The sequence below is a fragment of the Lissotriton helveticus genome, chromosome 1_1 (assembly GCF_964261635.1).
Source record: "Lissotriton helveticus chromosome 1_1, aLisHel1.1, whole genome shotgun sequence".
Taxonomy (NCBI): Eukaryota; Metazoa; Chordata; class Amphibia; order Caudata; family Salamandridae; genus Lissotriton; species Lissotriton helveticus.
The window spans coordinates 1,177,943,518-1,177,969,661 of record NC_136057.1 but is presented as its reverse complement, the minus strand read 5'-3'; the positions used below and the strand labels follow the sequence as shown (position 1 = coordinate 1,177,969,661).

Sequence of the window (26,144 nt, the reverse complement as noted above, 5' to 3'; positions counted from 1 at the left end):
CTGCTGGGTGTTAGCCTTCATGGCAGCACTGTCCTTGGCATGGTGACCTAGTCCCATGCCAAATAGTAAGTTAGGCCCCCTTACCCTATGGGTCATGATGGGGTACTCAAGCTGTGGTTAACCTCTGTGGGTAAGCTAGGTTTTGCCCTAGCTAAGTTAGAATTTGCAGAGGTAAGCACCTCTGAACCCAAAATAAAAAGACGGGGTAAATACACTAAAGAGCTAGGAACAAAGCATTGGGAATTAGGTCCTGGAACTGTTGAGGTAGGCCAGCTCCCTACAGGAACTGACCTGGTCAGAAGGATGTAAGGCAGCGTAGGCCCTGCAACTTTCAAGCCAATTCCCTTACTCTTCCTCACCTGAAAGCCTAAGAAGACTCTCCCAGGTTTTGGCTGAGTCTCCTGGCCTTTGGACTGAGAGGTGGGGGGAGAGGGGGGAGGGGCTTGTGTAGGAAGCTAGGTTTCTGTTGCAGTAACCCCCCACTTTTTGCCAGATTTCTAATGAACTTTGACTTGATGTGCCTTTGGTCCCTGCCAATCAGGTTCCCAGGGCCTATCTTCTTTCCCAAAACTGTACCTTTGTACCCCCAATTGACACCTCTCTGGCCACATGCAAGTCCCTTGTAAAAGGTACCATGAGTACCAAGGGCACAGTGACCAGGGAAGGCCTCTAAGGGCTGCAGCACATATTGTGGCACCCTTAGAGGTCCTGTCCTTAATACACACACTGCCATTGGAGCCTGCGTGTTTTGGTGCAGAGAAAAGTGAAGAGTCGACATGGCACACATAACTATGTGCTATGCCTGCAACCCACTGCCTATAGTATATATTTAAGACACCCCTCTAGTTGGGTGCACTATACCACTGGTTCGGGTACAGTTGCATGAACACTGTACCCCTAAAGTGTCTAAGCCCATTCTTGGACATTATTTTATTAAAGCCATTAAAAAGTATATATTGTGTGGGAGTTTGTCATTACGAAGTCCACAGCACCATAATGGTTTTACTGAATTCTGGGAAGTTTGGTATCAAACTTCTCAGCATAATAAAACCACACTGATGCTGTGTGGGATTTATTATACAGTGCACTCATCGGGCATCTTAGAGATGCCCCCTGAAAAACAACCAGCCTCTGGTGGGTTCCCTGACTGGTGAACTCCAGCCTGACACCACAAGACATGTTTCTGGACCCCTAGCGTGGAAGCCTTCTCTCCCTGAGCCCAGAATCAAAGCCTTTCTTGGGTGGAGGTGGTCACGCCTCCCCCAGGCCAATAAGAGCCATCTGTGGCAGGGGAGCTTCAAAGGCCTAGCTGCTTTTGTAACGGGACCCCCATCCTCTCCTGCTATCAGGAGCAGGCACCCTTCCTGTCTCCCCTCCTTTTCGGCAGGAAGACGGGCTGGAAAAATTAGAACAGCCCAGAAGGTGTTCCCACATCTGCCTAACCCCGCCCCTCAGGTGGGGGAGGCGAGGTGAAGCCCACTATTCAGTGCCTGCCATCTTGCAGATGGAAGGCACTTCCCAATCAGTGTGAGGGATTGTGCCCACTCCCCCACGTGGGGCGAGTACACCAAGAATGTAGTCACCCGAAGGTCAGTGGCCAATTGGCTACTGACCTCAAGACCCCTAAAATTCATTATTTCGGGGGCAGCCCTGAACCAAGAAGGCAGATTCCCGCAACCTAAGAAGAAGGACGAGAGAAGACTCCCAGCAGAAGGGACTGCAGAGAAGAACTGACTTGGTCCCAGCCTTACTGGCCTGTCTGCAGTTTCCAGAGATCCTGCGCCAAAAGTTGCTTAGTCCTGCAGCCAGCAACCTCCAGAAACCTGGGAGAACTAACTGTCTTCAACAAAGACCGGACCTCCTGTGAACAACAGCTCTTTTCAAAAGAAACTCCCAAGACAGACTCTGAGTCCGCTGAGGACAAAGAAACCCAACGTCTGGAACCACCTCTGCATCTGATGCCTACAGCCCAAATCCAGGTGGCCAACCAGTCCCAGCAAGGTCATCCAGTTCTCCAGCATCAGAGTCCACCGTGGATTGACCCCTCCAAGACTCCCCGATGATACCTGCAGCCTCTGCACGGAGATCTCACCAACCGCGAGTGGCCCGGTAAAGAAATCTGACCTCAAAAGGCCCCCCCCTGCATCCAGCCTCCCTGCACCCTGGAGAAGAAAACCCAAGGTGCACCTACGTCCCCGACCCCTTCTACTTACCTGCCCAGCTGTTGATTCCTCCCAGAAGTCTTCCTGGACTGAGCCTGCAGCCAAAATCGTCATTGAAAACAGGGCATCAGACGCCAAAACAGCACCCTGCACCCGACTGCCCCTGTGTCGCTGTGGATGCACCTTGTGTGCTAAACTGGATCCCCCTTTGCCCTGAGCTTAAGCCTAGGAGCTTTGTTCCCACAACCTTGTGGCCTGCTCGTGACCAGCCACCAACAGGAGGCCCCGTATCCCCTATTGGATAACATTGGGCCTCATCACTCTGCACCCAGCCACCCTAGTGCCGCAGAGGGTGCTTTGAGAGTGCATCCTTGACCCTGGGGAAACCCTGGTTCTAACCCCAGAAAACCAACGTACTTACTGTTAAGTCGATGACATTGTTTTCTCCCATAGGACTGCATTGACTGCTTTTCTATGAAAAATATTTTAAGTGTGAAGTTGGTTTGTATGAAAACTTAAGAAACTTCAATAGTACCAAAACTGATTTACTTACCTTTTCTCTCGGAAATGTCCCAGTGCGATATCTAGGCATATCACACTGAGTAGAAAAAGTAACTTGAAAAGTAATCTGTAAAGTGACTTGAAAAGTAATCTTACAAAGTAATTCAGCTATTTTTTAAACAAATGACTTACCTGTAAACCAATCCATCTGCATTCAAACTGTATTTAAATTGTATTTCACTGCAAAATTCCTGCAAGGTATTATATACTTGCCTGTACCAGGCCCGGCTTGGTTCTATAAAATAAAATATAACTAAATAATATTTTTATACAAACAAATTGGTCGAAGATCAGTCTCTGAGTGTGTGACATCATTTCTTGCCTGAATCTGTACACGACCCTCTGATAAAGCCTTACTGCTAGCCCACACTACCACAAATAGAGAGTAAGGTATTATCTACTTTTACCTCTGCATACCTTTGCGGATCCACTGTACTCTGTGCACACTATACCTTACTTTAGTATAGTATATACAGAGCTAGCTGTCTACAAGATGTAGAGTAGGTGGGGCAGCGTTTGCACTGTCTGAGAGGAAAGGAGCTGGGCCTCAGCATGCAGTTTTGCTTTGGCGGCATGGTCATCCATGCATTATCATTGCTAAATTTGTTAACAAAAAGGGACGGGGCAAAACCATTTTCTTGGGAGCGCATTGTGGTGCTGCTGAATGTCTGGGTTGCCAAATAGCAAGCATACCTAGTTTTGATTCCACCTCATGCTTCTTTCTTCCACTACTCCTAAACGACCTGTCACTTTACCACTCACATTACTTCACTCTTTTCCATCCCTGCTTTTTCTTATGTTTCTCTCCCTTTCTCTCTTTGCCCTGGGTTAAAGTCTGGTCATGAAAACGTAGTGCTGTTCCATAAAAATGAATGCCAATGCCCTCCACCTGCAGCTGTTTGTACGTTTTATGTTTTGAATGTGATTTGTTTGTTTTTATGGGAATAGTCATGATTCTTTAGTTGGTTCTTGGAGTATGGTCTCCTCAATTAACTTCTGGATGCCTGCTGTACTTCAGAAGGCATATTTTTTGTGAGATTAATTATGAGTATGTGACTAGTTATGCGACTAATTCTTCTTTTATTTTTTATATAGGCTGCTCCATATCGTCTTGGGTGATGCTGACAGAAACTATTTAAATGAAGAAGGGTATGAAATGCTGATTACTTGATTTAATTTGTTTATTCTTTGGCACGAAGACATTCAGAAACAATAATATTATTATAGCCTCAGAGCCCTATGTAGCGGGCTCTACATCCCATTAAAGGCACGCTCCAGCGTTAAAGGCCCGTTTAACAAGAGAGCGGGCCTTTAATGGCCGGTAGAGCCAGCTACGGAGAGCTCTAAGGCTATTAGAACATTCTGCCCCTAGAAGGCAGAATGTTCTAATTTGTAAGGCCTTTCGGAGTCCGAGGGAGTTTAAATCCCCTCTGGCTCCGAGAGGCCTTTGTTCACAGCAACAGCAGTGAAATTTAAAAAAAACATTGGACTGTTGCTCTCCAGGCTTCTACCAGCCATTAGAAGCCCAGAGCACTACATTGTCTTCAATGGAGCGCTCCACATTCCAATGTTCTAATTTATATTAGATCATTGCATGTCACTTCATACCATGTCCAAATGTGTTTTGCCCAAACTTCAATACCAGTGGCCCTCTTTTGTTTTTCCTATTGTTAGTTTTAAGTTTTTCTGCCCAGAGGAAACCTATGAACGTTAATGGACTTAAGGAGTTTTGGGAAACGCACTGTAGTTGGGACAGGGGATTCCACACGAATGGGACCCAGACTACAAATTCTTAAAATGTTGACTGTTTTGATCGTTTGATCCACCTTTGAATTTAGCAAGTCATACCAATGAGGCAGTTTTGTTCAAAATATATTATATCAAAATACTTTGTAGAAATAGTTTTTTCCCAACAAGCCAACATTAAACAACTATTGCGAGAGCCATTGTTTGGTGTAGGCTAGATTACCATGACATCCTGATGTTTAGTGTAGACAAGAAGTGTTTTTTTGGCTTCTGGCGGTCAAAACCTCACCTACTATAGCAATTGCTAACATTAGTTAAAAAAATCTTTTTTCTCTTACATTCAAGCGCATGCGTTGACTTCCTGTCTTGGCTAGGAAAAAGTTCAAGACCCACCATACTCTAGTACATAAAGTTTTACATAATATCTTCAATTTAGTCTGAAGGTTTTTATTTCACTAGGACCATTGTGTACTATTGGGGGGAAAGTAAAGTACCTAGCTATAGCCCCGAGAAAGTGTAATATTCTGTCAGGAGGTAAATATTTGTCTTCCATGGCTGCCATCGTTGGAACTTACTTCGAGCGTCCATTTACAATTCAAAAAACATCCTTATTTAGGAAATTAGTAAAAACCTACTTATTCAAAACATTTCCTTTCACTCTTTCTTCAGTACTTGTAGGCAAATATATTAACTCAAAACTTGTCTGAAATTCCCTTTTCAGCAAAACATTAATTCAATGTATTGTTTAGAGACTTCTGTCAGAAGATTGTCAATTTAAATATTGTGAACTTGTCAAATGCATTTTTGTATGAATTTCTCTTTAATGCATAAACATAACCGAGTTCAGGCACGCAGGAAGTAAAAGGTAAATAGTGGCTCCTGCTGGACTTCTTCCACAATCTATAGCAGGCACTACTAGAAATGAAAAGTCCAACGATATTCTTTCCATTTAGGTTATTATGAAGGCTTCAGGGTGTTTTATGTAGAAGAAATGGAATTTACCGTCTGGTAACACAGTTTATTATACTCAACTTTCATTGTCTGAAAGACTGCACTTGAGGGTGAAATGTACGATCTCATGACTGGAAAGCAGTTCACTCTGCACAAGGACAAACGTATTACATCATTGTATAATATGGATTTTGGGCAGATCAAGTGAGAGATACAAAAATAGTGCAATATTTGTGTGTAAATGTTTAGTTGATTCTTGTACTGATATCAAATTGATTGGAGCTTGAATACAAATGTTTATTCACAGAAATATTCTATCGATACGAATTTCTGAAAAAGAGATGCTGGATTTATCAACATCTAAATATGTAATCTCTCTGAACTTCAATGAGGTAAGCCCGCGGAAGATTGATTAACTTTGTGTCTGTTTAAGATTGTCTGTTGAATAGTATTGATCTTCAGTCCAATTTCAACATTACTATTTAATCATATGCACACACTGTAATGAATTAATTATATAAAAGTAAATCTGTCTCGAAGACTTAAATAATTTTCTGAATCCTTCATGGTGACAGAATTAGACATACCAGACCCTAAAGTGGATCCAAATGCATGAACCACATATCAAACTCTAAAGCTGTGCATTCACATACTAAACAATCACTATTAAACGACACACTGTGCACTGGGAGAAACCTCTTGAGAACATTTGTCTTTCGGTGGACCTTCTGGAGTAATCATAACATGTGGATATCAGATCTCGAAAAGATCTAGTGGTGCTTTTGTCTCCTGCCCATGTGCCTTTTTGATTCTGACTGACCTTTCAGATTGTAAAGAATCTTAAATTACAGAGCTGCTTCATACTTACTCTATTATGCACAGCAGAATGAACGCATTCTCTTTCAACCCCTGATTCCCAATAGTTGCAGTCATTTGGCTGAGTACTTGTGGAAGATAGCCACATCCAGAGCCACTTGAATTATGTGGCAGTGGAGGGCCAAATTATGCGGCATGGTTGATTAAATTATGTGTCCACAAAAGACAATTTGTGCGGCATGATGCAGCACATTTGCAATAGTATTGTCAGGGCAAAGTGTTCACCTAATTAATGCCAGTTTAACACCCAAATACAGCATTAAGCCAAAGAAAGGTGACTGAACAACCTTTGTGAAGGACCTTCCTCTGCCCTGCAATACAGGTAACTGCAATTTTAGTAACTTTTGATCCGGCCTATCTAGGAACATTTTTCATGTAAAATCTGTCGATTATACAGCAGACTATGGATTATGTGGGAAATGCAGCAGATCCATATTTATGCAGAAAACTGCATAATCACATATTTCAAGTGGCCCTGGCTATACTACTCTGGTAGGTGGAAGATTGATAAATTATCATTCCATCAGCCAATTCTTCCTTCTTCCGGGCCTTCAGGCAGTCACATCATTGCTTGTTCTAGAAGGCTATAAAAGCTTGTCTCTTAGGGCTGTAAACACAGATGTTTAGTCTTGGCCACCGTTCCCTCTAGGGAGGGCGCGAGTGCGCACCTCCCCCTTACATGACCGCGCACCCACTCGCTAGGAGCGCGCACACAGGACGTCGCGCGACAATTGCGCCGCCGGCCGCTTTGAAGAAGCGAGCGGAGGGAACATGACGAGTGTAGGTAAGGAGGCGGGGGCTGGTGGCTATGTGGGAGCGCGGGGCAGACTGTGGCCTTTTGTTTAAATATTGCTGTTAATCGGAGCCCCTTCACGGGCTCCGATTAACATCAATACTTAAACCAAAAGCCACAGTCTTCCCCGCGCTTTAATAACAAAAGCGTAGAGACAGTTTCCAAACACAGCATGTGCTACAGTACACGCTGTGTTTGGAAAGTGTCTACGCTTTTGTTATTAAAGCGCGGGGCAGACTGTGGCTTTTTGTTTAAGTATTGATGTAATCGGAGCCCGTGAAGGGGCTCCGATTAACAGCAATATTTAAACAAAAGGCCACAGTGGGCAGTCAGGGGGGCGGGGCCGCAGGGGGCACAGCGGCTGGGTAAACGAGCGGAACAGAAGGCAAGAGGGGCATAAAACAAGAAAAAAAACGAGTGGGACAGAGGGCAGAAGGGCACAAAAACGAGTGGGACAGAGGGCAGAAGGGCACAAAAACGAGTGGGACAGATGGCAGAAGGGCACAAAAACGAGTGGAACAGAGGGCAGAAAGGCACAAAAACGAGTGGGACAGAGGGCAGAAGGGACCAAAAACGAGTGGAACAGAGGCCAGAAAGGTAGAAAAACGAGTGGGCAGATGGCAGAAGGGCACAAAAACGAGTGGAACAGAGGGCAGAAAGGCACAAAAACGAGTGGGACAGAGGGCAGAAGGGACCAAAAACGAGTGGAACAGAGGCCAGAAAGGTAGAAAAACGAGTGGGACAGAGGGCAGAAAGGCAAAAAACGAGGGGAAAGCAAAGTGGAATAGAGGGCAGAAAGGCACAAAAAACGAGGGGAAAACGAAGTGAATAAGGCAGAAGGGCACAAAAATGAGTGGGACAGAGGGCAGAAGGTCACAAAAAAGAGTGGCACAGAGGGCAGACGGGCACAAAAAGCTAATGGCACAGAGGCAAAATACAGAAATAATGGGGCAGCTAAGAACAGAAGGCAGAACGTGCAGAGAGGCACGGGGCAGCGAGGGGAACAGAAGGGGAAATTGGGCAGAGACACGGGCAGCGAGGGGTACAGAAGGAAAGACCGGGCAGAGAGTGCACAGGGACAGCGAGGGGAACAGAGGGAAGAAAAAGGGGCACGGACCACGTACAGGCAGCGGGGAAGACAGACAACAGCAGTCAGAGACACAACAATGAAAATACAGGCAATACAATAAATTTGCAAACTGCCTTTAAGACCCTTATTTTGGCTCTGTATGTGTGAAAATGCAACATCTTTTCACTTTTTAAAGTAAACGTTTTGAGTGCCATTTGGCGCCGCAGACACGCACGGTTTGGTTCCTGGCGCACATAGCCATGGTTGCAGCGCACAGAGACCCTCCATTGCCGCACACAGAGGAAAAAAATTAGATGGAACATTGGTCTTGGCACTTGTCATTTTAACACCATTGTTTCTTCAAATGTTTCCATCCCATTGACAGATTCAAAATGGCATCTCATGTAGATCATTTGAAGCTTTCTGAAAGTAAATCTGTTTCACTCGATTACATTTTATAGTCCTGATTCAGCATTATGCATCATATTCACATAAGAAACCTGACATTTGTGTGAGAAATGTATTTTTCATGCAAAAACTCTATTCTGGACTGCCTCGGTCCATACCAAGTGTTCCATGCTGAACAGATCTTTCAGCTTTTCTTGTCTGTGGGAGAGTAACTTATCTATGTCGGGTTTATTTTTTTGCTTTCTGGTTCATGTGGCCCTGAGTTTATAATGGAATAAATAAGACTAACTAACAGGATGCAAAGAAAAAACGGAATATGATTAACTACATAATTATGGTATGAGGAAACATGCTAACTCTGCGGAATTTCACTTAGTGTGAATTGTGTGCGTGTCCATACCTAGACTTAAATGCTTGGTAAAACGTTAGATTATTAAGTATAGAGATTTGCATTTAGAAACTTTACCAGCAATGTGATAAACAACCAGGTATCACCTATGCCCAGGACTCATTGCCTACTAACCAGTCTGAGAATAATTGATGACTTTACAACTACACCCCCACTCAAAGGAGCTGTAATTTTATATTGGAGAGAGGAGACATGGCGCTGAACATAGAACGATAACTGTAATCCTAGACACAAGAAGAAAGACTCTCGCAACTCTTACAGGAAAGAATCCTTGATAATAACACATGCTTGAGACCACTACCCCGTGCATCTCACGTGGAAGGAACAGCAAGATTGTTTCTAGGAATCCATAACATGCAGAGACAAGGCAACCCCCGATCAGACTTCGGATATTAAAGAGGAGTCTTGATCAATGATTAACCCCTATAATTTTACTTTTGACACTGGTAATGGGAGAGAGCCTATCCATTTTCTCAAGAGACTGTTGTCCTAGCTTACCTGGTGTTTCCCTAGGATCAAGAGTACTTTCTTAGTTACAGTTCATTTAGACAAGTGTGACCCATCAATTGGTTGACGTTGCCAGGCATAGCTTAAAAATAACATCTCACCTTGGTCCTCTTGTCCGGGCTGATAAACTGTGTATTATCAGCATATGACAATTCCTGAGAGCCAGAATGCCTCATTAAAGATGACAATGGCTAGCCATTGATGTCGGATAGGATCGGAGGTAAAAATGAGCCCGAGACACCCCGAAAAGAACCTCTATCTTAATTTGAAAAGGAGAAGACTTGACTGACATCTTAATGTCAGGAATGGTGTAAACCAGTCCAGGGCAACCTGTTTCAGCAGCAGGCTGGTGTTGATTGATTTGAATATGTAGACATCCCGCTGTACTTTCTCAGCAGCCTGTCCCTAGTACTTTCCCAGTGACCAATCTCCATCCCTGGATACTCTCCCATGCTTATCATTGCGGAGAGGGTCATTTGCCTACTTTTAAACATTCAATTACTGTAAATTCTCTGTTTTCCTCTTCTTCAGGGACTCCTCTCCAGTTTGAGTACAGAAGCCAACACATGCAATAAATGTTTCTGGCATTTGTCTAAGTGATCACTGCAACTTTTGCTCCTTTTCTACTCCACTTAAACCTTCTGCTATTTTTAAGACAAATGATATGTCTCCCCTGTGAATCCTATGGATTCACTCCCTCCTGCCTGGACACACAGGTCTTTGGCTTCCTACTCCCTTCAATGATGTTTATTTAGTTGTTTTTCTCCTCATTGTAAGTTGTCTACTGAGGTGAATGTGCTCAGCACTCCACACCCTCTACAGTCAACATGGATCAAATTCCTTCTCCACCGCATTTTGAGGCAGTCAATGGACAGTGGCCTGCTCTGTGTGTACTTAAGGTGTTTAGTCTTATTTTCATTATTGTTTTAATTGGTATTTACCACCAGAGCTAGTTTCAGCCAAATAACTGAGGTAGTTTGTATCTGGGTTTTTTTTGGCCGGGAAATCACTCTTTATGCCTTGCACCTCCTGCTGCCTGAAACAGATCTGTGCATTAGATCCACATCAAAAAGGTCTTTGCTGCGTGTATCCACATAACATTCCATATCCCAATGTCTGCAAAGTTTGGTAACATTTTGCAACGAAGACCCAAACAGCACTGAGAATGTGGGCTGATATGTGTCCTCAGGGGTGGCCCCCATTACACATGCAACCCTACTAAGGGAGAAACAACCACCTCCTCAGACACTCATTCATAAAACTGTTAGACAATTGTCAGAACCTTGAACATTTTCTTTGGTGTGTAAATCCAGCTTATCAGAGAACTTGTATTCTTTTCTGCTAAAAACATCATCGACAAGTCCAAAATACAGAAGGCATTCCTGATAGTACTCCTTCAACAGCTTTTCTCATGCCATGCCCTACTGGCAAGCTTGCATTGTCCCCGTCCTTATCAGCCACTCATCCATCGTCCACCACTCCATCGTCAATGTTTATCAGACGGTCTGTGACTATCCTGTCAACTGCTATCAAATCAACAACATCTGTTTTATTTATTATGTTATCAACAACATCAATGTTGGTGGTAGCCTCCTCAGCAATGAGACCATCAATGCCCATTAAAAAGGCTCAGACTGTGGGTTCAAATATCTGGGTATATATATCACGCTGTCGCAGGGATTCCATTCTCATACAGAACTGTGCATAGAGACTTGGAACCTCAGTGAATTAGGGTATGCCAAAACTCACCTTAGTACCCAAAATCCCCTACTAGACTAGCAACAGTTGTCTCATTGGTTCTTACAAACTCCCAATGTTTAGACAAACCAGAACATGGACTTAGAACACCTCAGGTAACGTGGAACACATGAACACTCTTTCGCTATACAATCATTTCAATCCAGAACAAGGAGTAAATGAGGACGCGTGCACATTTGAAATGTTTATTTTCTAATGCAGTGTTCTCAAGCGCAGTATCTTAGCTAATACAAGCAAACATATTAAAAGAAACAAAGTAATCAGCATAGTTACAAGTCCATAAAATACAAAGGGTGAAAGCATGTTAAAATGCTAGAGGGAAGAAGGCTACAAGACACCTAATTCTCACCCTTTCTTGCTAGTATATTATATTATATCTAAGAAGGTCTCTTTGGGTTTTAGCAGGGCGGCCCCATACCTCAGATCCTAGTGGTAAGGGATCACATCATCTTCCACCAGCTCTCTGCATGCGAAGCACCATCAAGTGTGCGTGTATGCTCTGTGCAGTGCAATATAAAATGCGCCTAAAGTCAGAATTTGGCTGCAGCTGCATGTATGTTATGTCTAGAACGTGCGAAGATCAGACATCACAACAACCACTGTGTTAAGATATCCTTGAAGGCCTCGGCACTCACTGTACAGACACAGCTCACTAAGCAAAGCTGATATCAGAGCAACAACATATTATTCTCGTGTGAAGCAAAACATTCTACTAGGCTCAAAGCTAAAGCAACAATTATGTGTCGTGTGCAGAAGCAGCAGAAATGTAAAATGGCGTTTAAACTCCTAATAAGCTCATGCTAACTTAACACAGTGTGTAGGCAAAGCATATCTATATGACACCCTCCCTTGATCCGAGCACGGATAAGATAAGATAAGGGGCACATTTTTGAAATGCAGAGTTCATGAACGATAGTCAGTTTAAATTTGAGTAAGTGGGAAAAAAAAAAAATTCACCCAAAAAACCAAAATCTCATAATCATGACAGTTCAGTGTTCGCCGGAATCAAAGTCAATAAAGGCATCGACAGACCTCAGCCTAGCACCGAATATGCAAAATAAGCAGTCACAGCTTTCAAAAGGAAGTCACTGTTTGCATCCGAAAATAATTCAGCCATCCAATTCAATAGCGGGAAAGAACATAAATGCTTTTCAATTACCGGAGCCTCTAGCACCATCAGAGGACAACTCGGTGGGTTCTCGATGAAGCTGTGTGCCAAGAAATCTTGTACCGCTGCAAATATATTCCAATGACCCAGTATTCCATGCATCGCTGCAAAGGCCATAATCCCTCCATCAGAACAAAGCAATTCATGAGCTACTAAGGGACTCATGAGCTGGTTATAATCCACTTCAGGAGACACCACATTGCAGAGACACAAATCCAGGGCCCAGTCGGAATCGCAACTCAGGCAATGAAAGACAGGCTGGACACATGTAAAATAGGAAAATCGAAACGATAATCCATACGCTGCACTTAAGGTGGCGAGCGGCAGTGCTCCATAGTATTCAAGCATCCTGTTGCGAAACAGTGCCAGCCGCGACAGCTCCTCTTGGAACACAGGATGTGCACCTATTTTGAATGAAACAAAACAGCAAAAGAACGCCGGCAGCCAGCGCCAGTAAAACGGGAAATTCACCAAATAAGCTGGAAAAGATCGAATGGAAGAAAGCAGGAATGACCCCAAATATATTTTGAAATGAAGTCACAAGACCGCTGCTAACTACTTTAAAAAAGTGCGCTAGCCCCGTTGTGGAGGATGCATTAAAGATTGTTTGAATCAGTACACCGAGATGCAATGGTAGGTCAGTATTTAATAAAGCATGCACCTCTGTGCGGGTGTTAGCTACGTGAAGGACAAATGTTTCACGAGCAGATGTGATGGCAACTTCTTTTTGGGACAATAGAGCTCTTATGCGACTCATCTTATTGAACTCTGCTTTGAAGGACGGAATCCTCGGCCAGATGGAAACATCCAGTTTCCCATGCGTGGGTGGATACATCACATTTTTACAGCAAACCACACGCTCACTGACCGTAACGACATAAGCAATGCCTTTTATTAACCCACAGCAATCCTCATTGTTTAATAGTAAGTAACTCCCATTTGCCAGTAATGTGAATGTGGGAATGATAGCGGGCACGGGGGTACCTTTAAAAACACAGGCTAAATTAGGCTTGTTTTGATTACAAGAGCCGTGTAATTGGATATGTCTACACATTAATGAGTGTTCCGGTGTTTCAGTGCATTCTTCACCTTTCAGATAAACTTCCTTGCCCTCTCTAAGGTATCTATATGTAAAAGGAAGCGACCAGGCTTCATGGAGATAGGAGCTACCAAGAGGCTCGTATCTACCAATGGCAAAATACTTCCTACAATTTTTAAATTCGAAAAGAGCAAACGGTAGAGGTATTAATCCGTGGATAAGCCACGTTGCAGTAGTGGCCTCTGCCACAGAAAATGGTAAAGACTCCAATCGTTCAATGTGTAACATGGAAAAAGAAGCATCCTTCATTGAAAGTAAACGTTGCTTATCAGTCAAATTAAACGGGACAAATAGAGAAGAGGTATTCATGTAAGCCATGGAACTTTACGGGCCTTGAGTGTCTGCAGGGTCCAAGCAAACTGCAAAACAGAACGCAATTGATTTTGACCATGGTATAACACTGACATTTCATCTTGCACAATATCAACAACAGATGACACAATATTATCCAATGTGTATATGCGTGAATAAAGCATGTTAATGCTATTATCTACCACAGCTAACACTTTTTCTAAATTAGCCTGATGTATAGCCCAAAGGCGGGTAGCCGCCTCAATCTGGGATGTTTTCCAGAGTTCATTATAAACAGCATATATCCATCTTTTAGATCTACCTTTAGCCGGGCCTTTTATGAAATCATTCAGATCAACATTGTCAGTCAGTTTAGATAAATGCAGTTTAACTGACGCCAAGGTAGAATGTTTGAGCCAATTCACAGTGCTCCTCCTGGAATTAGTTTTATGTAGGTAGTGGTTACCAAAATGTTGGTAACAAAATAAATCACCATAATTAGCAGATTCTAAATACAAATCTTCAGCATCAAAGGCGGCATAATATTTCAAATCAGAAAACAATACTTCTACGGCCTGAACATACCAATCATCAAAATGTATGTTTTGTTTAATTACATCCCCCATGTTAACTCTAAGCACATTAGGGACATTGATAACCTTAGTGGGGCCATGGATTTGAAATTTAACATCATCCCATACAATCCCATCCAGGACAGGCCAAGCAGTGATGTTAACAAAAGCCAAGTCTCTTTTCAGTCTGTGTGCAGTATGCGAGGAGTAATGGGGTGCCAATGTTCCATTGATGTTCTCTCTTCGACATAGTGTCCATTGACGATTCGGAAAAAATAAAACACAAAACCAATTGACATAAAAAGCACCAGCCAAATATATGTCCAAGGGGGAATCAAAAAATGTTTTTTAAATAAACTTGCATAAACAGTAATCTGTGAAGGCTTTCTTGATGTGTATGAAACAGTGTCAAATGAAAATCTGGATTCTGTGGCCAAGCGAGTTTGTAAATCAGGCATTGATAAGTCATTTGGGTAAGTATAGGCAGTTTCATCAAGTTGAGTACCAGGCAAGTTATTCAATAAAGGACTAGAAATTGCAGGCATCTCGAGGGCAACCTCAGGCTCAGGATTCGAAGCCGTGGCCAATACAGAATTTCTCACAATCGAAGGACATGAGACTGCCGGTGTCATACTAAGAAGAATCGGCCACTCTGTGTATCTTGACATTGTCAATGGAGATATACCTGTTTTCCTTACGACCAGGAACCGGCGCTCGATAAGAGGGACCAAATTCTTTCTTGTTTTCGATCTTCTCTCGAACCAATTCCCCAACTTGGGGTAGCCAGCCAACTACCGGGATCGGCAACGCATCATCCGAGGTGGAGGACAAATGTTCCTTTCGAAGACTGTCTCTCGTCTCTTGTAGATTCTGTAAAACATTGCAATGTTCATCTACTTCAAAGGAGGCAGCAACAGCCACCGAGTCTAGACCGTCAAGGTCCGGTACATATATCTTGATACCAAAGAGCATTTTGTATGGGGTCCGCCCACCCAGAGACCTTCTAGGGAGATTATTAAGAGCACGCTGCACGCCATTGAGGTGGGCCAGCCAGTTCCTGCCAGTGCCTATTACTCGAGCTGTCAATGATTGCTTTCAGTCACGGTTCATTCGTTCCACAACACTATTACCCTCAGGTCTGTATGGAGACGAAAACTTGACTTGGACCCCCAACAAAGCCATGGCATCCTTATACGCTTTAGAGGCGAAAGCAGGACCCTGATCCGAATGGAAGGTACCACAGGCAAAAATCCCTACAAAGACACGCAAATCTCTTATGACAGTCCATGAATCAGCACTGCGGTGAGGCCATACCCACACAAAGCGTGTGCATGAATCAACTGCTACTAAGATAAACTTATTCGCAGTATCAGAAGAAAAAGGATCGCAGTGATCTAAATAAACACAACCAAGTGGTTTATTAGAAATGAATAACTGTGTTTGGGTCGGACGCGCAGCAGTTGAAGGCTTAATCTGCTGGCAAGTGTCACATTGAAGGACATAATCACGCGTCTGTTTGTACAGTCCCCGCCACCAAAAACGCTGTTGTAACTGAGCCACAGTGGCTGAAACGCCTGCATGCGCAGACGCAACTCCTTCATGGGCCTCTGTGATCAAAGTATTTCTGCGATCCGAGTTGGGAATCAATCTCTCCCCAACTTCAGGTATTTTCACATAAGGAACCTTATCGGGACTTAAGTGGTATGAATACTTCGAAGGGAACCCCTTAGGATATTTACCTCCCTTCTCAGTGGCAGCAACAGCTGCCAAGATATCATCATCAATCTTACTTTTGGACCATGTAACTGCCGCAACTAAATATGTCGATACTGCTGACTTTGCTGCCTCATCGGCAAGCGAATTGCCAACAGCGTGTACTCCCACGCGCTGATGACCAAGAGTATGAATTACAACTGCTCCTTAAGCTCAGCCACTCGGACCCAGATCATTTTATGTTTTATTGTGCTACCCTTGGAATCACGAAAATCATTCTGAATCCAAAAGAACAAGTTTTCATTGTAACACTGGACACAGTAAGAATCACTTACAATAAGAGTCGTCGCAATAAGATCAGCGTACGCCAATGCAAGCCTCAGAGCATGAAGCTCTACCAATTGTGCGGTGCAGTCCCCTAGAGTCTGCGTGTGCACAACTCTGGACTTGAACTCATCGTTCACCATGGCACCTACCACAATGGCACAAGAGGAAACGTATGGGTGTTTAGACCCATGCGCAACCTGCGCCGAACCATCAGTGTATATGATGCAATGGAAATCCTCCAAAGGCCGCATAGCCAAAGGTGCAGGATGAACAAATTCATATTGCAAATACTCTTGCGACTGTAAGGAGGCATCAAAAATAAAGGTGACAGCAGGAGGAACCGGAGGTCCAGGTCATCGAAGCGGTCTGCTTCTGTCAGTGGGACGCAGGACAGTGGGACATTGGACTCAGATCAATCCGGGAAAGATCATTGAAGGCCGGGAGACTTCTCTGCTCCTCAGTTGAGGCTACAAGTTCCTGTATATGGGGGCGGTTTGGCCGGGTTCTAAGGTTTGATGCATAATCTTTGCCTATGTTGCTGGTACTGAAGGATTTACTGAACATGTGTGGTATTGTGGGGTGGGGTTCGGGTGGCTGTGTTTTTTTTAGGGGCTGCCAACCTCCTACTCTTGTGGGAGTTGACGAAAGGGGGGGGGTGTTTTCACTGTTTTCGGGGGGGTTGGGATCCATTGGCGTGGTTGGTCATGGGGCCTCTGTTTTGGGCCCGTGGCTGCCCACGCCGCGACAGGTACTTCAGAGTTCTATGAGGTATAGGGGAGGGGGGAGTGGAGTGAGGGAGGAGGGGGAAGGGGGGGTGGAGTTGGGGCTGGATGGGGCGCGGTGGGTGGGGGGTTTGTTGTTGTTGGGGGGGGGACATGGGGTGCGTGGGGGGGACTGCACGTGAATTTTCCTGTAATTTTGATGTTGTTGCTAGGTGTGTGGGTGTGGCGCAGGAGGCCCGCATGGGTGGTCCCACTTAACCATGGCTGATGCGTCCACAGAACTCCCTAGGGAGTTCATGAGTGTTGTAACCTGGAATGTCAGGGGGATGCTTGACAAGATCAAACGAGGGGCGATCTTGCGATGGGGGAAGAGGGAGGGGGCGGATGTTTTACTGCTACAGGAAACACACATGATGGGAACGAAAGTGCTCAGTTTACAGAGGTTTGGCTACCAACAGGTCTATCATGCCGGTTTTTCTAGGGGGTCTAGGGGGGTTGCGATCTTGATACACCGCAGGTTGGCCTATGTCCATGAGAAACAGTGGGTTGACCCGCAGGGTCGTTACATATTTGTCAAAGGTATGGTGGGCGCTGAGCCGATGGTATTTGGCAGTGTTTATGCCCCACCCCCCATGCAGTGGTCCCTGTCTGAGCGGCTGTTTACGGTGTGGGAGGATATTCCAGAGTCCATGGCGGTAGTGGGTGGAGATTGGAATGAGGTTATGAATGCATGTATGGACCGTCAAAGGCTGCGGGAGACGTTAGTGGCAGCCCCCCCCTCCCGATTGACTGCGTTGGTGGATGGGATGGGCTGGACGGATGTGTGGCGCCATTTGCATCCTAAGGCACGAGAGTACACGTATGTTTCCGCGGTGCATGGTTCCTTCTCGAGGTTGGATTATGTGTTTCTGCCCAGTGTATGCTTGAGCAGAGCGAGGGAGGCCGAGATTTTGCCGAGAGGGCTGTCTGACCACTCCCCAGTGAGGGTTCGGGTTGACCTGCTCAAAAAGCGACAGCCGTTCAGGTGGAGGATGTCCTCGTGGCACCTTCAACAGCAGGACTACGTCCAGCACATGCGTGGTGCGATAGCCCACTACTGGGAAGAAAACCTGGTGGATGATGTGAACGCGGTGGTGGTTTGGGAGGCAATGAAGCCTACCTTGCGGGGTGTTGACATCGCGTGGTGTGCGGCAGCCCGCAGACGACGCCGTGAAACCATTGCAGAGGCGGCCTCGTTGGTGGAGTCTTTGGAACGGCGTTGCCGGGGAGAAAGAGATGAGATGGTAGTGAGATTACTTCTGCAGGCGCAACAGACTTATGCGTCGGTGCTACTTGATGAGGCTAGACAGGCGTGGCTGGCTACGCGGAGTAGAGTGTATCAATGGGGTGATAAGTCCTGTACGATGCTTCATAGGCTGTGTCAGCGTACCTTCCAGCCGCTTACACTACCGGGTCTCACTGCTGGGAATGGAGCGGTGATTACTGATCCGGGAGAGCTGGCAGCGAGTTTTGCCCAATACCTCGAGGTGCAATACACTCCGCAGGATAGTTTGTCTGAAGACGAGGTCGCTAAATTCATCGACGATTTGCCGCCGAAGGCGATTTCGGACGAGACCAAGGTAGCGCTAGACCTTTCCCTTACGGCGGAGGAGCTGGGTGACGCTCTGGGTCAACTCAACACGGGGAAGGCACCCGGACCGAGCGGCTTCCCGAGTGAATTTTTTAGGAAATTCCAGCTCCAGCTGGGATCCCACTATCGGAATGCATTGGAGGAGGCACGTGCGCGGGGTAGTCTGCCCCCTGACTGGCGACATGCTGAAGTGGTAGTTTTTCAGAAGCCGGGTAGACCTCCGGATCGCCATGATTCCTACCGACCGATCTCTCTGCTCAACATAGAGGCCAAAATACTAGCCAAGGCGTTGGCGAACCGCCTACTCCCGTACATATTGGATCTGGTGCACCCAGACCAGGCCGGCTTCATGCCACACAGGGCGACGAGACATAACATCCGACGGGCGCAGGCAGCAGTGGATGCTATGGGCGCCACGGGTAAACAGGCGGCTCTACTGCTAGCAGATATTGACAAAGCTTTCGACTCGGTTAGTTGGAAGTACCTGTTCGCGCTTTTACCCCGCCTTAATCTGGGCCCAGTGTTTATATCCTACGTCAAGCTGCTTTACACTTATATCACTGCTTTGGTGCGGGTCTCCGGGGCGGTTTCGAAGGCGTTTTCGATTGGTCAGGGGACCAGACAGGGGTGTCCACTCTCCCCATACCTTTTTGCGCTGGCTATGGAGCCTCTGGCCTCTTGGGTGCGCATTGATGCACAGATGCGAGGATTTGAGTGGGGTGGAAACCTCACAGACAGAATTGCGTTATACGCAGATGATGTCCTATTTTTCCTCACAGATTTGCATAGGTCGGGGCCCCGAGTATTGGACATCATGCGTATATTTGGGGAGGTGTCGGGTCTCTGTTTGAACCCTCGCAAGTCTACCCTGTGGATGTTAGGTGGTGGGGCTGCAGCGGGTCCCTGGGCATCGGCCTTACAGGTGGCAGTCGGGGGTATGAAATACCTGGGGGTGTTCCTCACGGACTCTGTAGATATCGCCTGGAAACGGAATATAGAGCCAATATGGGAGAGAGTCCAGATGGACGTGACAACGTGGTCACGGATGCCCCTGACGATCTTTGGCAGATCCGCAATATTCAAAATGGTTGCGCTCCCGCGTCTCCTTTATCAGCTGCAAAGATACCCTTATCCAATCAACCCCCGGTGGTTTCGACAGGCCAACTCCGTGCTAGGCCGCTTTCTGTGGGCCGGAGGGGCACTGCGAACGTGCTTCCTATCTACGTACTGCGGTGGTTTAGCCACATCAGACCTATTATCCTATTATCAGGCCTCCCAGCTGTTGGTGCTCAATGACTGGTGGTATGGAAACAGGGATGACCCGGCATATGCCCTGGAGCGTTTGCTGATGGGGAATAACACCCTCCACACGATTCTGTACTCGGCTAGACTACGGCGGGCGCTACCGAGTGCTACGAGAGTTGTCTTTGTGGTTTGGAGACAGGCACTGCGCCGCATGGGTTGGTGGGGTAGATTAACGGCGGAGACGCCGTTATGGCACAATGGACGACTACCCGAGCTCGCAGCATTGTCAGGGTTTGATGGTTGGGACGCAATTGGTATCTCGTCGTTGGGCCATGTCATGACCGGGGTTACCCTCAAATCGTTCCAAGAGCTCAGTACAGAGTTCCACATGCCCAAGACCCAATTCTTCCGATACCTCCAATTGCGCCATGCATTGACACCCAGTCTCATGAACTTGGAGTCACTTCCCGACTTTAGCCCTATAGAAGCGAAGGTCTTCATGGGAGACTTGGGAGATAAGAAAGTATCCCGCATATATCAGACACTGGTTACTCACTGCTCAACCACCCTGCTCTCACTTAAGGAGGTCTGGGAGACCGATGTTGGTCCCCTAGATGAGGATGACTGGAGGGAGGCCCTGGAGTCCCCGCGAGGGGCCGCCATTGCCATACGGCTCAGGCTTATTCAGTTCAAGTACTTGCACAGGGCATACTATACCCGTGAGAGGCTGTGGAAGGCGGGACTGATTGGATCTCCGGAATGTCTGCTCTGTGGGGCCGAGATGGGTACGCTGCTGCATACAGTGTGGTCGTGTGCTAGATTGGTTAGATTTTGGAGAGGTGTTTGGAGCTGCTTTTCGGAGGTGTTGGGGTGGGATCTCCCTTGCACCCCTAGACTAGGGCTTCTCCATGTAATGGAGGGAGTCGGTGGAAATATATATAAACGTCATCTATTATTGTTAGGGCTTGTAGTTGCCAAAAGGGATCTAGCGCGAGCGTGGAAGGGAGAGCGCGCCCCCCCCCTGTGTGCGTGGAAGGCAGGTTTGGATTATTTCATGGGACTGGAACGCCCGGTGTTTGAGTCGAGAGGATGCCCCCGGAAGCACTTTAAGATCTGGAAGCGGTGGGCAGAATATAGGGGATTGACACTGGACCCCCCAAGGGAACAAGAGGAAGATTTATCGATGGCGGAGGCTGTGCAGGCCTAGGCAGAGCGTCATGCCTACCATAACACGACCGACTACGGATTGTCTGGTATATTCACGTGTAGGGGTTAGGGAGGGATAAGGGGTGGGTAGTGTTGGGGTTGGGTGGTTAAGGTTGGCGGGTGGAGGAGGGGGAGGGAGGGTTTCATCGTTCTTCTTTTCTTGTATGGAAAATGCATTGAAAATGTGCCATGATATGTGGTGGTGATCTCCTGACTGTGGGGAGCCACGAATTTCTACTTTGCTTACCTGATCAATAAAAACTCCGTTGTGAAAATAAAAATAAAGGTGACATCCGGAGATGTCAATGATGCTGCCCATTGTATCCACCGAGGGTGCAAAGCTTTAGAATTAGGTACACTGGCCTTCGTAACTGCTTCTAATGCAGGAAACGGGGTAACAACCAACATGCGTTTCCCTGTGACAGAGCACGTTCCTTAAGTATCGCCATCCGCACTGCCGTCAAAACTTTCTCCACAGTGGAAAATCGCATTTCAGCCGAAGTGTACAAGTGCGACTTGTAGGCAATAGGTACTGTGCCTCCTTCGTTAAAAGTAGGGTAAGTGAAACCCACTGCCCCAGGGATGATTCTTATCACCAGGTTGGTGTGGTTATCACGAGTCAGTAAAAATTTAGAATCGAGCAGATCAGACTGCAAAGATTGCAGAATGGCTGAGTGTTCATGCAGCCAGCTTGATTTAGTAAAAGTAGGTTGTATCAAAGCATACAAAGGCTTGATACGCTGGGCATATTCAGGAATGTATGTCCTCCCGAAATTCAAAAATCCCAGCAAAGACTGTAATTTTTTCAGAGTTGTCGGAGCGCGCAGTTGTGCGCATTTCTCCAAGAAGTGAGGAGCCAATCCTCGGCCTTCATTGTTGAGCTCGTAGCCCACGAACAACACTGTGTACTCTGCAATGTGTGACTTTGCAAAGTTGAATTTGTAACCAAAGTCCGCAAAGCTACAAATTATGCGGTCAACTCGACACAGATGCACCCAAAGTTCGTCGTCCGTAAGATAAATATCATCCACATACGAACAAGCATCTGGGTCTAGTCTCTCCAAGAGAGACTATGCGGGCAACAAATACCCCAGGACTAGTCTTATAGCCCATTGGTAAACATTTGAACTGTTTTTGTTCGCCGCCGCATGTAAAACTGGTCCATTGGGAACTTAGACCATCCAAATAGTGGGCATAAAAACCGTTGGATATGTCAAGCGTGGTTTTTAACCGCTTACGGACAAGACTATCCACTAAGGCAGAGCCGTGAGTATTCTGTACTGCACAGGTACGGCAACGCGAGTTCAAATGCCGGTAATCCAATACCAAACGATATGATCCGTCAGGCTTGGTCACAGTAAAAAGAGGGTTATTCATTGGTGACACACATGTTTCAATCGCTCCTTGATATTCCAATTGTTCAAGGATTTCCGCAACGGAAGCCTTAGCTTCGCGTCTAATGGGATTTTGAGGTTGAGGCTGTGGCATAGACCGCAAAGATATCTCGTGGTGTGGGGAAAATTTATCCCAACCACAGTGCGTACGGTACAAAGCCGGCGCAAGGGCTTTAGCCCACTCTTCTGCAAAATTCAGGGCATGCTCCTTTGAGACAGTGTGCGCGAAACAAGGGAGGATTACCTCCTCCCCTCTTGGAGCCGCGAGCACAAAAGGCGGGGGCCAGTCAGCCTCCGCTAACAAAATGTCATAGGTAGTCGTAAGATTTTCCCAAAATACCCCTTTTATGGTACGTTGTATGTCACCTTCAATAAACAGGACTATTTCATAGTCTATCAGGGGGAGCTACTCTAGTGTCAGCTGTCTCCACAACAACATAACGGTCAGTCGCTGTCACCTTCAGTAGCGGATGCAGGGCCTCTCGCACTATGGTAATCTCCGCCGCGCTGTCCAGCAAGGTCAGAGCCCATGTCTGATTCCGAAGCTGCGTTCTCACTATCTGTGGCATATCTCGCTGTTAAAGCGGCGACTTTCTTTTTCTGTAATTGGGGTCTTTTCGGTGTAGAATCGTCCTGCTTGCCTTTACCATCTTTCGGGCGGGGCTGGTTGCATCCTTGCTGGCCACCCTGACCCCTGCTGCCACCTCCACCACCGGTCGATGAGGCCGATGAGTCCTGAAAAGAACGAGGAGAGCGTTGATCAGAAACCTGAAAACGATCAGGTGATTTTATTGTCGCGCGATCGCGCAAGTCATAAATACGTTCTGGGGGCGCAGGCAACGGAGACGCAGGACGAGACTCCTATTTCTGTTGTTTACCCTGTTTTAGTTTTTTTGGCCAATTTTGTTTTTTGGTCTTGGGCTGTTCGTCAGCTCCTGACATCTGCCCTTGGGGTTGTTTTTTCTTTTTAGTAGAAAATGGTTTGAGACCCACACTATTGCGGCCCACGGTTTTATAAGCCGCCACAATAATTCTTGCTAACTGTCTGGGTTTTTCGACATCGGGAATCGCCTGCAAAGCATTGGACACCTGAAAGTTTACCGCATCTCCCTTGACATTCGCAAGTATGAGATCGGAAACCACATCAAAGGAGCCACATAGGCGCATACCCAATACAACTGCAGCCTCAGGTCCATGCTCATCCTGAACACGCTTAACCCCTTCCATGCTCATGACGGAACGGTTCCGTCATGAGCGTCGGTTGAGCTGTGCTCATGACGGAACCGTTCCGTCATGGTTCCATAAGCTCAATGGAACGTTCAGCACAGCGCGAAAATTCGCGCCGCGCTGAAGCGGTTAAGGGCTGTCGGAAGGACAGTCATAGACGGAGTGCCGTAGCACCTCGCATATACTGCCGCAAAGGTCTTTCTCCATGTCTCACAGTCACCAACTTCCGTGGTCAAGTCTTTTGGCATGCTAATTGTCAGAATCCTGTGTTTTTCACCAGGAGTCGTGTTAGGAAATACTCCTTCCAGCTGGTCAAACTTTTCGGCAAGCCAGAAAGGAAAATCATCCTTATCCTGGGGGCGTTGAGCCCATCACAGCGTTGACCATTACAGGACTAAGCTTCATTCCGCCTTGTCCGGCAGGAAGCGCCGCACCACCAGGGGCCTCGCCCGGGAGATTACAGGTTATGTATTGCACTAACCACCTAATCACGCTAATTGCGACCACATGTAGTCGTCTTAAGTCAGCAACGTTACACACTCCGTGCTGAGGATGAGGTGTAAATCCAGCCAAAACAGGCCAAGTCGCGCCCGGAATGGACAAAGGACCTAACCTCGGAGCTGTCAAAGAGTGGGGTAGGGCGCCATCAAACCATCCGCGGTGCTGCCAAGCGTCAATAGGAACTTCCTGTGCCCTATACGAAGCATATTCATGCGCCACAGCAGTGGCAGTGTACGTGTCGAACACAGTAGTATTTGCGTTCACAGCCGGGAAGGTCACCCACGAGTAAAAAAATTCGTATGGGTAAGCCACCTTTGCACTCACCACCATTATTACGGCCATGCCATCCACGGGGACATTATAAGTCTGCAAATGATTGCGCACCGCAATGCGACTATGTTGCGGAATGTCCACCGCGGCAATAGTTACACAGAAAGAAAGAGGTACAAAGTAAACTCTGTAGCACAACTGGGTAGTAATTCAAGGAAACCGTTTTGAAAGAATCAAGCTTGAAAAGACCTATGTAAATATAGGTAGGTTTGTCCGACACCACCGTTAACCGGAAACAGTAGTGAAGGGGTTAAGGACTGAATATTGCACTACTCATGTAATAAGACCACCAACGGTTGGGCGCCATGTCGCAGGGAGGCTCAGACTGTGGGTTCAAATATCTGGGTATATATATCACGCTGTCGCAGGGATTCCTTTCTCATACAGAACTGTGCATAGAGACTTAGAGCCTCAGTGAATTAGGGTGTGCCAAAACTCACCTTAGTACCCAAAATCCCCTACCAGACTAGCAACAGTGTCTCATTGGTTCTTACAAACTCCCAATGTTTAGACAAACCAGAACATGGACTTAGAACACCTCAGGTAACGTGGAACACATGAACACTCTTTCGCTATACAATCATTTCAATCCAGAACAAGGGGTAAATGAGGACTCGTGCACATTTGAAATGTTTATTTTCTAATGCAGTGTTCTCAAGCGCAGTATCTTAGCTAATACAAGCAAACATATTATAAAAACAAAGTAATCAGCATAGTCACTAGTCCATAGAATACAAAGGGTGAAAGCATGTTAAAATGCTAGAGGGAAGAAGGCTACAAGACACCTAATTCTCACCCTCCCTTGCTAGTATATTATATTATATCTAAGAAGGTCTCTTTGGGTTTTAGCAGGGCGGCCCCATACCTCAGATCCTAGTGGTAAGGGATCACATCATCTTCCATCAGCTCTTTGCATGCGAAGCACCATCAAGTGTGCGTGTATGGTCTGTGCAGTGCAATATAAAACGCGCCTAAAGCCAGAATTTGGCCACTGCTGCATGTATGTTATGTCTAGAACGTGCGAAGATCAGACCTCACAACAACCACTGTGTTGAGATATCCTTGAAGGCCTCGGCACTCACTGTACAGACACAGCTCACTAAGCAAAGCTGATATCAGAGCAACAACATATTATTCTCGTGTGAAGCAAAGCATTCTACTAGGCTCAAAGCTAAAGCAACAATTATGTGTCGTGTGCAGAAGCAGCAGAAAGGTAAAATGGCGTTTAAACTCCTAATAAGCTCATGCTAACTTAACACAGTGTGTAGGCAAAGCATATCTATATGACAACGCTTGACCCGAAGCTTCGATACACCAATAACCTTTGCTCTCCTCTGACTCGATTTAGATGGGATATGGTGCGTTGGAAGGCGCTCCCACTTTCCCTTTTGGGCAGAGCAGTGCTTTTTAAGATGATGGCCCTGGCCCGGTTTTTATACGCCCTCCAGAACGCGATGGATCCGGTTCCTGCATCTTACT

The 26,144-nt window shown here is 46.3% G+C and overlaps 1 protein-coding gene across 3 annotated transcripts in view; it reads left to right on the top strand.

Moving 5' to 3' along the window:
- HDAC10 (histone deacetylase 10) overlaps positions 1–26,144 on the top strand; it is a 527,678-nt gene that overhangs the window by 417,187 nt on the left and 84,347 nt on the right. For all 3 annotated transcript variants that reach the window (XM_078656727.1, XM_078656714.1, XM_078656722.1), the window contains exons 18-19: positions 3,819–3,872; positions 5,728–5,812. In XM_078656727.1, the coding sequence (XP_078512853.1) occupies positions 3,819–3,872; positions 5,728–5,812 (139 nt within the window). The remainder of the gene's footprint in view (positions 1–3,818; positions 3,873–5,727; positions 5,813–26,144) is intronic.